At 48.2% G+C, this 16,510-nt stretch overlaps 1 protein-coding gene across 5 annotated transcripts in view; it reads left to right on the top strand.

Moving 5' to 3' along the window:
- LOC126521417 (organic cation transporter protein-like) overlaps positions 1–16,510 on the top strand; it is an 82,439-nt gene that overhangs the window by 24,164 nt on the left and 41,765 nt on the right. Inside the window, exons 8-10 of one of the 5 annotated variants that reach the window (XM_050170108.3) lie at positions 2,022–2,200; positions 4,841–5,004; positions 6,588–8,021. In XM_050170108.3, coding sequence (XP_050026065.1) covers positions 2,022–2,200; positions 4,841–5,004; positions 6,588–6,675 — 431 coding nt within the window. In that variant the 3' untranslated portion in view covers positions 6,676–8,021. Of the gene's footprint in view, positions 1–2,021; positions 2,201–4,840; positions 5,005–6,587; positions 8,022–16,510 lie in introns of those variants that run through there. The other 4 variants (XM_072288655.1, XM_055066001.1, XM_072288657.1 and 1 more) reach the window with 4 other exon arrangements.

Genomic DNA, 16,510 nt, shown 5'->3' with positions numbered 1-16,510 from the left:
CAAGGCCTATGAATGTAATACATAGATATACTATGCATATACTAGACTTTACACTAAGCTACAGCAGTTGTAATACGCGTACTTTATTTATTCTGTGGCTTATAACTTTGACGAAGCTTTTCGATTAGCTTGAGTGTCCATGTTCGTGTCTGTGCGGTGTGTGGTGTTTGTGTTTTTAATGTCAGCACTTTGTATACAATATACTTATATCCCCTAGCGCCTCGAGTGGCATGCAAGAAAACCAGCAGGGCTAACATCTCCAGCTTGAAGTCATCACAAATCATCAAAGTCTTCATATTTCTCTCTCGCCCTTTTCTGCCTTATAATGAATGCGATATCACAAGTCAGAAGGGCGCCTGTGGACAATGGTGCGTGCTTAATAATGTAGACAGCCGATACAGAATAAACAAGTGAATACTAAATGCATGTGGCCCAAATGAAAATATACAGTCTAAATATTGCTCATTTTCAGTGCTGTCTTCCTTCTGCATATGCGTTGAGATTCACCGCTTTAATTAAATGAGTGTCTTCATATTATTTCCACTGCAGCGTCTGTCAAGTTTCCAATAAGCTCAGGAGGCTTACCGCTGAAGTAGGAGATATACGTCGCGCGAGATATATATATATATATATATATATATATATATATATATATAACGTGAGAGCCGCTAAATATGTTTCCTGAGTTTCCGTGAAATCGCGCGCTTCTTTATTTTTTTTTATCTTTTCGTATTTCTTCCTCCAAAGGAAAGCTTCTCTAAGTAATAGCATTGTCTTTGATCTTTCGTTTAGTTTGCTCGCGAATAATACAGCGTAATCGAACTCCTTTCTGTTGAGTACGTATTTTATCAAGCATCTGCATGGCCAGGTGTACCGTGATATTGTATGGGAAGCTTCTGCTCTTATCTACTGACGTTGGAATTCCAATTTTCAGCTACAGCGTCAACATGGTGAAAATTCTATTCGAGCTACTGAAGGAATCGTGGCACTTGGTTTGATGCCAAGGACTGCAAGAAAAAATTTATTATTTGTTGGGTATTCTACATACCGGTGTTCCAGATTATACAGCAAGTCATAACAAAAAAGCGAAGCCTTTCGTGTGGGTGAAACCGACTTTTGAGCAACCTCCTTAAGAAGCCGCGACTATATCTGTCTTCTTATTCATTGATTAATTAGTAGTAATAAGTTACTAACCTTTAGTTTTTCATTTCACCTCCATGGCGCCAAAACATTAAAGGAAATTAGACGCACAGCATCGGAGGAAGAAGAAACCGATAGTAGTACAGGCAGTCCTGCCCTACTGTCGGCCTTTTCTTTCTCTCATGTTGTCCGTATATTTCACTTTAAGTAACTTGTACCATCTAGCCCAACAGCACGTCATATTAAAATAGTTTATTTGTAGATCACATCTGGCAAGCTCACTTTGCAACGTTTATGACGCACTAGCTTTTGTATATCTTCGCATTAAAAAAAGGCCTCTTGGCCCGCTGCGGGCTTGAAAACCAGCACGACCTAATAGACCTCAATAAAGTTTTTCCAACCACCCATCCATCTTGGACATGCAGGCAAGCGCCCAGCGACGACTTCTTAAACGTTCCTCGAGGTTTCATTTAAGCATGTAGAAAAAAAAAGGTCGTGCAGGTAGTTACGCTAAGCAATCAATTTAATATGGTGTCTTCAATATGATTTACGAGCTACGACTGTGGATGCAAATTTAGTAATTAAGTATTTGTAAATAATCGGTGCTGATTATGCCCTTTGTAAGGACACAATATATACTACAGGCGTCTCCAGTAGGTTGTTAATGCATACAGTTTGTTTCGTAGCCACAGCATACCCACTCTTTCAAAAAAAATTTATGACTCTGCTTAAGCTCAGACACCCGGTATTAAAACACTGCGGTTCTTAAACTCGACCATGCCATTAGCCATGCAGGTTGAAGGATGAACGCCTCTCCCACGTTCGTCCGAATCGGCTTCCTTTATAACAAAACTTGCCCGGCTACACTGCATCTGACGCAGCCGGCACGGTCCACGTCGTCTCCTCGATCGTGGCCAAGTTCTCGACCACAGCGGCTTACATGATGATGTACCAACAGTCGGACGAACTGTTCCCCACGCCGCTACGTTCCTTCTCAATGGGTGTGCTCCCTTCCCTGGCCGCGGTCTTCACGGCGTCGGTGCCTTACATCGTATACGTGGTGAGTGCGCCAAAAAGCCCCTAAAGTGAAAGAATCAGCTTAGACTGTTACTCTTCCAAAGCTTTATTTCACGCACCACGGTTAGCTCGGTCTCTGTGGCGTTGTGCTGCTAAGTTCGAGGCCGCGGGTGTGATACCAGGGCATGACTTCCGCAATTCGATGGCAGGGAAATGCAAAAAAAGAGAACCTTCGTGTACTTAAATTTGCGTGCGCGTTAACGAACCCCGGGTGGTCAAAAGTTACTCTGGAGTACCCCACTACACCGCGTCTCGTAATGAGATCGTGGCTTTGGCACGTGAAATTCTAGAATCTAACTTAAAATTTCCGAAACTACTTTTTCTCAAGTTTCTGGTAATATAGTGATCATTAAAAAAAATGACGGTAATTTTTTGAAATTTCATTTTGCGTCGGAACCCCAGCATCGCAACGTCCCTGTAATGTCGCGAATTTCAGTCTTTTTTTTCTATTTGGTCCGTTTTGGCTCGGGGAAACATTCTTAAACTTGCAAAGTTCCGTCTTTGGCGCTGTTGATATACAAGGCAGTACAGTAAACCCTCATTAGCTCAACCTCTGATATCTCGAAATACTGGTTCATTCGAAATGTATATGTATATTTTTTTTTTCACTTCTCATCTAGAAATTATTTCGCTCTTGATATTGGGAAATTTCGACTGCAAGAAATGTCGAAGAAAAGGCAGAAACCCAAAAGTTTCCATACTTCGCGTGCAGCTGCGATATCGCCAGAAGAAGTGACCAGGACCACAAATTTCTGGCATTCCTCTTCATTCTACGCCACTCTTATGAACCGCCATTCACAGCCGCCTTCGACCTCGCGGATAATGCGGGCGGTGTGCCGCTCTGACCCCTGACGAAGCGCGATAGTCGCGAGCAAGTACACGTGACCTCCGCACCATGCACGCTCACGAGTGCGCGGAGCCGTCGTCAGCTTGCTTATTCGCCGTGCTCTGCGTTTCTATGTTTGTGGATCCGTGCGGTTCGCCTTGTCGCGCACTACGCGATCCTCGTACGGATACCGCGCCCTCCGCGCGCTACGCCAGCTGCGCCGAGTATTTGGAACACCCTTTAAAAAAAAGAAGGTCGTCATGTTCACAAAGTAAATACTAGCACGTTACTTGTCAGAGAAAGAACTACCTTCTTAGTAAGTGAAGGTAGTAAAATGATAGCTGGTACTCTTAGATACCTGATGAAGCTCATTAATAGGACTAACTTAGTAGTGAGTACTACCTCGGAAGTGCAGTTACCAACGCAACTGAAATATAATTACCAACAAAACACTGGGGGCCATTCTATTTAAAGTGCCGCTTATTGTCATATTGTCATATTGTCATATTAAATCGATGCTATTGCAAAACCTTAAGAAGGTAAAATATTACATTGGAAAAATAAAAGAAAGAGAACCACATCCTTTCACGATACCGGGTATTTCTACGAAGACATTAAGTAATATTTAAAAATAGCCGTATTGAAATGAACTGGCAGTTACTTCAGAGACATGCCTTCGGTGGTGCCGACCATGGGGTGACGACTGATGTGTGTTAATTAGTCGCTAATTTAGCAACAATCTACTAATTATATTTTAAAGTAATAACTTGAGCGGGCCCGTTGTAAATGGGAAATTAAAGCGAACTCTTCGTAAAAGCCATATCAACTTCTGGATCTGGGAAAAATGCGATTACCTTGCGAAACTGTGCCACCACGAGTTTCGTCTGTCAGAGCACGCGAGACAAACTGGGAAGCTGCAGCGAGCGCAAGGCCGCGCCCCTCGAAGCGACGTTCTGCTTACGCCACGCAGCAGTGGGCATGCCAGCGCACTGCGACAGCCATAAGCACGAAGCCGCAGTGCGCTGTCTGCCCGCGGCTGGGTTACCAGTTGGGTAAACTGTCATCTAAATTGAAACTGGTAAAGGCCAACACTAACTAGCTTCTCACAACAGCACTGACGCCTCTCAAAACACTTCATAATTTAGTGCAGTAAATGTTTATGGTGAGTGAAGACCTCAAAGTTCGGCAAAGGTTGTTGCCCTTGGTATGTCGCTGGAATAAAGCTGAGAGCAAAGCATGAAGCCATGGAACACGGTTATAATGGCGCGTTTTGAGGACAGGACACAGAAAGAATGCGCACAGGACAGTCGCCGTCCTGTGAGCATTCTTTCTGTGTCATGTGCTCCAAACGAGCCGTTACAACCATGTTCCGTCAAGCTAGCAACCAACTAGCCCATCTAAGTCCCTTAATAGCAAAGCATCAACACACGTGGCAACTTATTGTGTGAATTCGTAATTCGTAGCACAGAAAAGAGAACAGTAGGTATGCATGGGAGTCATGTGTGGTAACCAGGACTGAGCCCCCCCCCCCCCCCCTCCCCAGTGTAGAGTAGCAAACCGAATTTTCCGTTCTGGTTAACCTCCCCGCCTTTCTTTCTTTCACTCTCTCTCTCTATCTCTCTCTCTCTCTCAAGCCGTATTGCATATGAGCGCGTTTGTTTCTCGCCGCGTATATCGCTGTGTACGACATGCATGTTGTTGTTGTTATTATTATTATTATTATTATTATTATTATTATTATTATTATTATTATTATTATTATTATTATTATTATTATTATTACCCGACGTGACGCAGGGGAAGTACGGTGCCTGGATCCCGTTCCTATTCCTCGCCGTGGTGACAATGGCTGCAGGTATCGCAGCAGCCTGGCTACCCGAGACCAAGGGATACCCGCTCTGCCAGACGGTTGAAGACGCCGAGAAATTTGGCCATGACCAAAAATTCTTCTCATTAAACAGGTGCGAAACCTCGTCTAAATAGCAGCGCTCGAAGTTAAGCTAACGTGTACTACCGCACGAGCCTAAAGGCCAAACTACACGTACGCTTTCCCGCGCGCGAAAGCTCGCGTTCACGCGCCTTGCGTTTGCCGCGGCCCTCGTGGAATGGTGGTTTGAAACTACAAGACGCGCGCCAGCGCGCGCCCACTTGGCTGACTACTTTGGCCTTAGTAGACATCGTTTCGTATTTTTGTAAGGCAGTCAGAGCACCGATATTAACGCACCAGCGTTCCCCCTGTCGCAGGAAATCCGGCGCCGGCGTCCCATGTCGACCATCGTATCGACAATAATCATTCCGACCCACGCATACCCAACCACGCAGGCCCTCCATGTAGCTCACAGAAGTTACTGAAGCAATTAAATTTCTCAAAGTAAAATACGTCTGAAAAATCGTAAAGTACGACTTACACACAACCGACAGACATCATAGCGTCGGGCTGTAATTTGAATAAAGCATGAAACATAATTCTGTTACTCGCTAACTCAAACACAGACCCTTCTTAACGTGACAGCGTTTTCCAGCTGCCGTTTGAGGTCTCTCTTGGTGGGAGCCGCGTCGCCCCCTCGGTTCCTTGCACACCATCAAAGACAGAACAACAAAGCTCGCCTTTGTGCATTGCATTCGCCGCCAGCATTTCCCGGTAAACATTACGGTTACATAAGCTGCAGTTGCCGGAAAGCGGGAAAAGCAGTCAGGGATCTTTGAATGCTATCGCGTTCCACTCTTACACGTGAAGCTTAAGCGTGTTCCAAATCTTTATGTGGAGAATATATACGTGATCGCGCCGCGCTTCGACTCGTACGATCTTTCTCTCACCAACTGCGCATGTGTTAGGTGTACGGGTGCGAGCTGTCACGTGCCGGCTAGGCACAAACAAACGAAATTCCGCAAGCTTCTCCAGGAGCTATTTTACTCGAGAGGAGTGTCGTGCGATAAGTGTGCGCAGCTTGGTGCCTTCTGTTTTTCGTGTAGAGAAGTGCGCTTAGTATGAAAGTTGATTTGGAAGCCACGGTGGGGGAGTCCTACCTAACATAAGCCTGACTACACGCTTGTAAAGCTCTTTTCACGGCTACCGTGAAAACGTGTGTCACCTCCAACGCCTGCGGACAGTTTGTATTCTGTCTTCAGTCATATCTTTCTCTCCTCCACTCCCCTTCGTTCGCGTAGACAAGCCAATCGGTGTCAGTCTCCTTAGGTTCACTTCAACTTCTCTTTTTTTCCTCTCTCACGGCTAAGAAAGGCGTTACTTTTACTTAAAGGACATACGTATACCTATAGGGTGTCATATGAACGACAAAATGTAGATGGCGTTCACTCATTGATAGCATTTTAATATTTCATTGTCAAGCGTGACCGGTCTTCATTGAACGATGTCCGCATCCTCCGCTAGTTAGGCGCAAGTGCGCGTTAGCGAAGAAGCATATGGCAATTAATGAAATATATTACCATTACTAGTGCACGACCGAAGGTGAGTATCAAGTTGTGACGACCACTGCCGTGTATGTATAGTAACAAAGCTTCGGAATGTCTGTTTTGTGAACAGGATAGAGGAATCCTCGAAGCGGTCCAGGCGTGTCGGAGAAAACGGCGAGAAGACCGTCGAACTACGACCGCTGCAGACTGAGGCCTGACTGACTATTCAGATGCCTTGTACGATGGACCATTCTAAACAAAGAAGCCCTCGTGACAACACAAGGTGACAACATACAGGACATGACATCGTGCCAATGCAAGAAAATGAAAAGTCAACGCTCAATACCCGTGCTTCGACCCTTGGAACTCCTAGACCCTTATACGTACTCACATGTGTAGGAGCATGCTCATTAATAACACTGTGAAATAGATAGCTTAGAATACCTTACACTATTTTGGGGAAAACAACCGACGACCATCATCCTTCTCAAGATGTCAGGATAGGGCTCACACGACAACTTGATGGCATCGTGATAACGTTATTGTTGTTGTTGCGCACGTACGGGGTGCTGTGCACGCGAGCCTTTTTATGGGTTGGGACGGGGGCGCATTATTGTTGTTCAAAGTAATATCTGAATTGTATGTGATATTCGATGCTTCTTGCGCAAAAATCTGAACCGGTTCTAACGATACTACCCTTGTGCAAGCGAATTTCCTCATGATGCGTGCTTTTCATGCACAGGTTGCTCATCCGGAACTTGCTGGCGCTCCTAGCTGTGTGTTCTTTTCTCTGTCAGAAAAAAATTATTGCTGATGTTAAGCGTCCCCATCGCTGTGAGCCTGATGCAACACAGTTGTACAAGAAGCAAAAGCGAGCGGTCATACGATACCTGCGCGAAACAGCGCACGGTGCTGTTTTCTGACCGAAATAAGGTAGGCAAGGTGTGCTCCCTGGTTAATAGAATGTTATCCCGCAAGCCAGGCACAGAAACTCGACGTTCCGTCAATCATTTGTACAAATATATGCGCGCAACTGGCACTGCCTACATCATACTATTATCATATGACAAAAAGTACGTCGGCCAAACGGAGTGGTGTCTGAATATGCGGCTTCGAGAAAATGAGATTTCTCTATGGGGCAATGCTTCCACCCAAATTCCCATTCGCTGTAGATCATGTGGCTGTTTGCCTCATCTAGAGAAGACGACCATCGAGTACAAATAGGTGGATCAGTGTAACCTGGGAAATAGCTGAAGCCTACAGCAAGGGTATTTTAAGCCCTCTTTCACTCATACTATACAGGATAAAAAGTTTGGCTATTTAGCTGCAAGGACATGATCAGCTTTCTTTCGCCCGTGTGCCGCGAATATTTGGCTGATATATGTATGTGTATTGTTACGTTTCGCCTACAACGCGCGGTAATGCCGGCGCGGATGCAACGGACGCCAGGGCTTCGTTCAAAGCGGCGGACATTTTGGCCCGTTCGACGCCGCCGCAACGCCTCCCCGCCAAGCGTGTCCAGGCGTGTTTCAGTGCCACGTGTCTTCGTATGTGCGTGTGTGTGTGTGTGCCCACGCTTGTCAAAGCGCGGCAGCCGGGGAGCGGAGCTCCCCAAGTGAGGTGCCAGGAGGTCTGTCCGTCGGCGGGTTGGCGATGCGTCACTACACTCGGCTCACCATGTCTCTCGGCTCGACCGTGCGCGCCGTCGTGGGCTCATGCTCCGCCGTCGCGTGGGCTCATCCCGTGACCTTCCTTCTGGCCCGCGACGCCGAGAGTATAAGAGCAGCTGCCCCCGGACGCCAGGGGAGAGGCTCCGATTTGTACTGTTGAGTTACGTGCTCTCCCGTCTCTCCACTTCGGTCGACCTGACCGGCCGCTCTTTTGCTATGTTAGAATAAACAAGTTGTTCCGTTACCAGTCTACTCTTGCTTTGCCGGGACCTTCGGATGCTTCCAGTGCCCCAGGCCGCCAGGCCAACGCTACCCTTGGGGCTTGCGACCCATTCGCAATAACGGGCGTCAGCACAGAGACCCCAACAACTGGTTGCCAGCGGTGAGATCGCGACAACGGAGGCCAGCAGCGAAGAGATGCGGTTGAATGTATGCTGAGCAGCACAACGACCATCCGGGAGCAGCGCAACGAGCCCTGTGTGATGACGGGTTGCCTGCAGCGGAACGACTGCGCTGAATTCTTGGCTGCGAGGTTTGGTGAGTGCGGGACTTTCTTCTTCTGAGTTTTGCCAGGCTTTTGTTAGTGTTAGAAACAGAGCTGGTAATTGTGGTTGTCGTTGCTGCCGGGTTAGTTTGCGGCAAGACAATAGTAGGCAGTAGAGAAAGCAGCATTCAGAGCAGCCATGGATTTGAAGTCGTTGCGCAAACCGAAATAGCTGGAGCTTGCAAGAGAGTTGGGTCTGGATGTCTCAGACAAACTCAGAAAACCAGAACTGCTAAGGGCTATTCTTGAGTTAGAAGCTGAGGATGACGAGCTCTCGGAATGCCTTGAGACCATTGAGGAGAGGGAGACGGCAAAAAGACAGGAGCGTGAACTTAAAGAACAGAAAGAGAAAGATGAGCGCGAACGTAAAGAACAGATAGAACGAGAGCAACAAGAGAAAGAAAGAGAGCGCGACCGTCAACACGCTTTGGAAATGAAGCGTCTCGAGTTAGAGATGGAACGCGCTCGTAATGGAAGTCAGGCACACGGTGCAGGAGAACGAGTATTGTTCAAAATGACTGACCTGATGCGGCCGTTTAAGCTTGGAGAGGACATTGGTTTGTTCCTGGTTAACTTTGAGCGAACGTGCGAGAAGCAGGGGTTCTCTCGGGAAACGTGGCCACAGCGCTTGCTCACTTTGCTACCCGGCGAGGCGGCCGACGTAGTCGCTCGCTTGAATAGAGAGGAGGCAGAGGATTTCGACAAAGTGAAATCGAGTCTGCTAAAAAAGTACAGGCTGTCAGCGGAGGCGTTCCGTCGGAAGTTTCGGGAAAATGAGAAAGGCAAAAGTGAGTCATATACAGAGTTTGCGTACAGGCTTATGTCAAACATGCAGGAGTGGCTCAAAGAAGAGAAAGCGTTTGGTGACCACGAGAAAGTTCTGCAGTGTTTCGGGCTAGAACAGTTTTATAGTCGGTTACCTGAGAACGTGCGGTACTGGGTCTTGGATAGGCCAGACGTTAGTACGGTGGCTCGAGCCGCTGAGCTAGCCGAGGAGTTTGTGACGCGTCGGGCTCGTGGAGCTAAGGACGGTCAAAAGGGTGAATTTGGCTCCAAGTTTGAGAGGCCGAAGTTCACGCCCATGAGAAAGCGGTTCGAGACGAGGCAAGCGCGCGTTTGTTATACGTGCCAGAAGCCGGGTCACTTTTCGGCGCAGTGTCCAGAAACAAAACCAAAAGTCGTGTTTTTGTCATTATGCAGCACTGACGAGAACATCAAGCTTCTCGAGCCTTACATGCGAGACCTCCTCGTGAACGGGAAAGAGTGCCGAGTGCTTCGCGATTCCGCAGCTACAATGGATGTAGTTCACCCCTCTTACGTAGAACCCGATATGTTCACGGGCGAGTGCGCATGGATCAAGCAAGCAGTGGAAGCTCATAGCGTGTGTCTGCCGGTAGCAAAAGTGCTTATTGAAGGACCTTTCGGAGCACTTGAGACGGAGGCCGCAGTGTCATCTATGCTGCCCCCCCAGTACCCGTACTTATTTTCGAACAGGTCCGATCACCTCCTGCGCGAGAAGGGGCTTTTGTTTGGTGAGGCTAGCGTTCAGGCCTTAACCAGATCGAAGGTTCGGGAGCTCGCTGCAAAGGCGGTAGTTGCGGGGCCGACGTTGTTGAACGATGAAAAAGGGTCAGAGGCGCAGCAAGCTGGTATTCAGAGCACGCCCGAACGGGATAAAATTGAGCCTGTAGCGTTAAAGGCACCAGATACTGGAGAGGAAATTCCCGATGCGGGAAAGTTAGAAGAGCTTCCGGTCGAGCTTCCGGGACTAGGCTCAGTGACGAACAGGAAAGACACCGATCAAGTCATTAGTGACTTAATAAGTAAAGCATCGCTGTCGCCTGAGCAGAAAACCGAACTACACCAGCTCTTACAAGAGTTTCAAGGTCTGTTCTCTGAGAGGCCTGGTAGGACTTCTGTCCTTACTCATGACATAGAACTTACCTCCCCAGAGCCAGTACGATCCAAGGCGTACCGGGTGTCACCCCGCCAGAGCGATATTATGGAGGCTGAGGTAAAGAAAATGCTACAGCTCGGTGTTATTGAAGCAGGTGAGAGTGATTATACCTCCCCTTTGATTTTAGTTGAGGTACCGGGCAAGGAACCTCGTCCTTGCGTCGACTACCGCAGGCTTAATTCCATCACTAAGGATCAAATTTATCCGATCCCTAACATCGAGGAGCGCCTTGAGAGAGTGAGTAGCGCTCAGTTTATTTCCACCCTAGATCTTGTCAGGGGTTATTGGCAGGTTCCACTTACAGAAGAGGCTAGTAGGTATGCGGCGTTCATTTCACCAATGGGGACATTCCGTCCTAAAGTTTTGAGTTTTGGTTTGAAGAACGCGCCATACTGCTTTTCAAGCCTCATGGATAAAGTGTTGCGGGGACAGCAAGAATTCGCTTTACCGTATCTAGACGACGTAGCGATATTCTCCGCATCCTGGCCTGAGCATATGGCGCACTTGCGGGCAGTGCTAACCCGCCTGCGCGATGCGGGCTTGACAGTCAAGGCTCCCAAGTGCCAGTTAGCACAGGCCGAGGTTGTCTACCTCGGACACGTGATTGGTCGGGGTCGTCGCCGCTCCTCTGAAATAAAGGTGGCCGCTGTGCGAGACTTCCCGCAACCGCGCACGAAGATCGATATTCGGTCGTTCTTAGGGGTCACCGGCTACTATCAGAGGTACATCCCCAGGTACTCTGATATCGCGGCTCCCCTAACGGATGCTCTAAGAAAGACAGAGCCGCAAACAGTCGTCTGGGATGAGACAAAGGAAAGAGCTTTTAGCGCCCTAAAGAGCGCCCTAACAAGCCAGCCTGTGCTACGATCGCCCGACTACACAAAAGGGTTCGTTGTTCAGTGTGATGCTAGTGAGCGAGGCATGGGCGTTGTACTGTGCCAACGGGAAAATGGAGAAGTAGAACACCCCGTCCTGTATGCTAGTCGTAAGCTGACGAGTCGTGAGCAGGCGTATAGCGCCACCGAGAAAGAGTGTGCGTGTATCGTGTGGGCCGTTCAGAAATTGTCATGTTACCTAGCCGGCTCGAGGTTTATCATTGAAACGGATCACTGCCCTCTCCAATGGCTGCAGACCATCTCTCCCAAAAATGGCCGCCTCCTGCGCTGGAGCCTCGCTTTGCAACAATATTCTTTTGAGGTGCGTTATGGTTATGGTGTTAGACTGCTGAGCACGAGGTCGCGGGATCGGACCCCGACCACGGCGGCCGCATTTCGATGGGGGCGAAATGCGAAAACACCCGTGTACTTAGAATTAGGTGCACGTTAAAGAACCCCAGGTGGTCGAAATTTTCGGAGTCCTCCACTACGGCGTGCATAATCAGAAAGTGGTTTTGTCACGTAAAACCCCATAAATTAATTTTTAATTTAACTCCTACGGGGACGGTAGAGTATCCGTCTCCAGTGCAAGAGGACCGTGATTCAAATCCCGGTGCCGCGCTATTCTCCACCGGAAAACACAAAAAAAAAAAAAAAACGTGTGTTGAGAAAATTGCACAAACAGGCCTGGAGTGCGGCCTGATCCCGGTGACCAGAACCGGTAACGCACTCTCTCACCAGAGCAGGATTGGCCACCCTGGTGCAGTACTTGGCCACAACCTCCTATATGAATACAACAATCAAACCCCGGCCCTCAGTCCCCAGCAGCCGCGAAGCAACTGACCACGGCGGCGGTCAGATCTGTGACGCTGCAGAGGGTGCTAAGAATACCTGGCTCCGGACAGGCCGCCATTGGAATCTGAACCTGGCAACGTTTAACGTTAGAACGCTATCTAGTGAGGCGAGTCTAGCAGTGTTATTGGAGGAACTAGAGGGTAGTAAATGGGATATAATAGGGCTCAGTGAGGTTAGGAGGACAAAAGAAGCATATACAGTGCTAAAAAGCGGGCATGTACTGTGCTACCGGGGCTTAGCGGAGAGACGAGAACTAGGAGTCGGATTCCTGATTAATAAGGAAATAGCTGGTAACATACAGGAATTCTATAGCATTAACGAGAGGGTGGCATGTCTTGTTGTGAAACTTAATAAGAGGTACAAAATGAAGGTTGTTCAAGTCTACGCTCCTACATCTAGTCATGATGACCAGGAAGTCGAAAGCTTTTATGAAGACGTAGAATCGGCGATGGGTAAAGTCAAAACAAAATACACTATACTGATGGGCGACTTCAATGCCAGGGTAGGCAAGAAGCAGGCTGGAGACAAGTCAGTGGGGGAATATGGCATAGGCTCTAGGAATAGCAGAGGAGAATTATTAGTAGAGTTTGCAGAACAGAATAATATGCGTATAATGAATACCTTTTTCCGCAAGCGGGTTAGCCGAAAGTGGACGTGGAGGAGCCCGAATGGTGAGACTAGAAATGAAATCGACTTCATACTCTGCGCGAACCCTGGCATCATTCAAGATGTAGACGTGCTCGGCAAGGTACGCTGCAGTGACCACAGGATGGTAAGAACTCGAATTAGCCTAGACTTGAGGAGGGAACGAAAGAAACTGGTACACAAGAAGCCAATCAATGAGTTAGCGGTAAGAGGGAAACTAGAGGAATTCCGGATCAAACTACAGAACAGGTATTCGGCTTTATCTCAGGAAGAGGACCTTAGTGTTGAAGCAATGAACGACAATCTCATGGGCATCATTAAGGAGTGCGCAATAGAAGTCGGTGGTAACGCCGTTAGACAGGAAACCAGTAAGCTATCGCAGGAGACGAAAGATCTGATCAAGAAACGCCAATGTATGAAAGCCTCTAATCCTACAGCTAGAATAGAACTGGCAGAACTTTCTAAGTTAATCAACAAGCGTAAGACAGCGGACATCAGGAACTATAATATGGATAGAATTGAACAGGCTCTCAGGAACGGAGGAAGCCTAAAAACAGTGAAGAAGAAACTAGGAATAGGCAAGAATCAGATGTGTGCGTTAAGAGACAAAGCCGGCAATATCGTTACTAATATGGACGAGATAGTTCAAGTGGCTGAGGAGTTCTATAGAGATTTATACAGTACCAGTGGCACCCACGACGATAGTGGAAGAGAGAATAGCCTAGAGGAATTCGAAATCCCACAGGTAACGCCAGAAGAAGTAAAGAAAGCCTTAGGAGCTATGCAAAAGGGGAAGGCAGCTGGGGAGGATCAGATAACAGCAGATTTGTTGAAGGATGGTGGTCAGATTGTTCTAGAGAAACTGGCCACCCTGTATACGCAATGCCTCATAACCTCGAGCGTACCGGAATCTTGGAAGAACGCTAACATAATCCTAATCCATAAGAAAGGGGACGCCAAAGACTTGAAAAATTATAGACCGATCAGCTTACTGTCCGTTGCCTACAAAGTATTTACTAAGGTAATCGCAAATAGAATCAGGAACACCTTAGACTTCTGTCAGCCAAAGGACCAGGCAGGATTCCGTAAAGGCTACTCAACAATAGACCATATTCACACTATCAATCAAGTGATAGAGAAATGTGCAGAATATAACCAACCCTTATATATAGCTTTCATTGATTACGAGAAAGCGTTTGATTCAGTCGAAACCTCAGCAGTCATGGAGGCATTACGGAATCAGGGTGTAGATGAGCCATATGTAAAAATACTGGAAGATATCTATAGCGGCTCCACAGCCACCGTAGTCCTCGACAAAGAAAGCAACAAAATCCCTATAAAGAAAGGCGTCAGACAGGGAGATACGATATCTCCAATGCTATTCACAGCATGTTTACAGGAGGTATTCAGAGGCCTGGAGTGGGAAGAATTGGGGATAAAAGTCGATGGAGAATACCTTAGCAACTTGCGATTCGCTGATGATATTGCCTTGCTTAGTAACTCAGGAGACCAATTGCAATGCATGCTCACTGACCTGGAGAGGCAAAGCAGAAGGGTGGGTCTGAAAATTAATCTGCAGAAAACTAAAGTACTGTTTAACAGTCTCGGAAGAGAACAGCAGTTTACGATAGGTAGCGAAACACTGGAAGTGGTAAGGGAATACATCTACTTAGGGCAGGTAGTGACCACGGATCCGGATCATGAGACTGAAATAACCAGAAGAATAAGAATGGGTTGGGGTGCGTTTGGCAGGCATTCTCAAATCATGAACAGTAGGTTGCCACTATCCCTCAAAAGGAAAGTGTACAACAGCTGTGTGTTACCAGTACTCACATATGGGGCAGAAACCTGGAGGCTTACGAAAAGGGTTCTGCTGAAATTGAGAACGACGCAACGAGCTATGGAAAGAAGAATGATGGGTGTAACGTTAAGGGATAAGAAAAGAGCAGATTGGGTGAGGCAACAAACGCGGGTAAACGACATCTTAGTTGAAATCAAGAAAAAGAAATGGGCATGGGCCGGACATGTAATGAGGAGGGAAGATAACCGATGGTCACTAAGAGCTACGGACTGGATTCCAAGAGAAGGGAAGCGTAGCAGGGGGCGGCAGAGAGTTAGGTGGGCAGATGACATTAAGACGTTTGCAGGGACAACATGGCCACAATTAGTACATGACCGGGGTAGTTGGAGAAGTATGGGAGAGGCCTTTGCCCTGCAGTGGGCGTAACTAGGCTGATGATGATGATGATGATGACAAAAAGGGGAGTCTCAACGGTAACGCCGATGGCTTAAGTCGAAGCCCCTAACGTGGGAATCAGCCTCAAAATTGCTTGTTACTGATGTTTTTCTTCCTGAGGCAGGATTTTTAACCTATTGCTTTTGTGTAGTGTTTCAAAGTGATGATGTGCTTTCTAGTGCAATTTTCCGATTTGTGGACGCGTTCTGAGTGCTGCTAAACTACTGTAAGGAACTAGGCAGCAGTATAAAAGGGGAAAGAGCCTGGCAGGGCTTAGTGAGGGTTGTGCCGTGCTTGCTGACTGAGCGGTTGACTTTCGGCGTAGTTCTAACGCTTGCCGGAAACGAGAACAAAAATGTCAACTCTCCCGAAGTCACTTTGCAGTGTCCTGTGTGCACCTGAACGTGAGAACGAGGCCTTCTCTGTGCGCTGCGCTCAAGAAACGCCAAAGGACGCCCGACTTCGGTTATGAGCATCATCGAGCGACATCCCTCCGGACAGCGGATGCAGTCCCCTGACCATCGGGATCTCCTTCCCCCGGCGGGGCGGTCTGTTACGTTTCGCCTACAACGCGCGGTAATGCCGGCGCGGATGCAACGGACGCCGGGGCTTCGTTCAAAGCGGCGGACATTTTGGCCCGTTCGACGCCGCCGCAACGCCTCCCCGCCAAGCGTGTCCAGGCGTGTTTCAGTGCCACGTGTCTTCGTATGTGCGTGTGTGTGTGTGTGCCCACGCTTGTCAAAGCGCGGCAGCCGGGGAGCGGAGCTCCCCAAGTGAGGTGCCAGGAGGTCTGTCCGTCGGCGGGTTGGCGATGCGTCACTACACTCGGCTCACCATGTCTCTCGGCTCGACCGTGCGCGCCGTCGTGGGCTCATGCTCCGCCGTCGCGTGGGCTCATCCCGTGACCTTCCTTCTGGCCCGCGACGCCGAGAGTATAAGAGCAGCTGCCCCCGGACGCCAGGGGAGAGGCTCCGATTTGTACTGTTGAGTTACGTGCTCTCCCGTCTCTCCACTTCGGTCGACCTGACCGGCCGCTCTTTTGCTATGTTAGAATAAACAAGTTGTTCCGTTACCAGTCTACTCTTGCTTTGCCGGGACCTTCGGATGCTTCCAGTGCCCCAGGCCGCCAGGCCAACGCTACCCTTGGGGCTTGCGACCCATTCGCAATAACGGGCGTCAGCACAGAGACCCCAACAGCATATGTTATCCCGATATCGTTTTAGTGGCGAGTCACCGCTTTTTTCCTCCTTTCTCTGTATATATTTAACCCT

This window comes from Dermacentor andersoni, chromosome 6, assembly GCF_023375885.2.
Source record: "Dermacentor andersoni chromosome 6, qqDerAnde1_hic_scaffold, whole genome shotgun sequence".
In the NCBI taxonomy this organism is placed as follows: domain Eukaryota; kingdom Metazoa; phylum Arthropoda; class Arachnida; order Ixodida; family Ixodidae; genus Dermacentor; species Dermacentor andersoni.
Note: the sequence above shows the minus strand (reverse complement) of the source record. Positions and strands in the feature narration are given on the sequence as shown.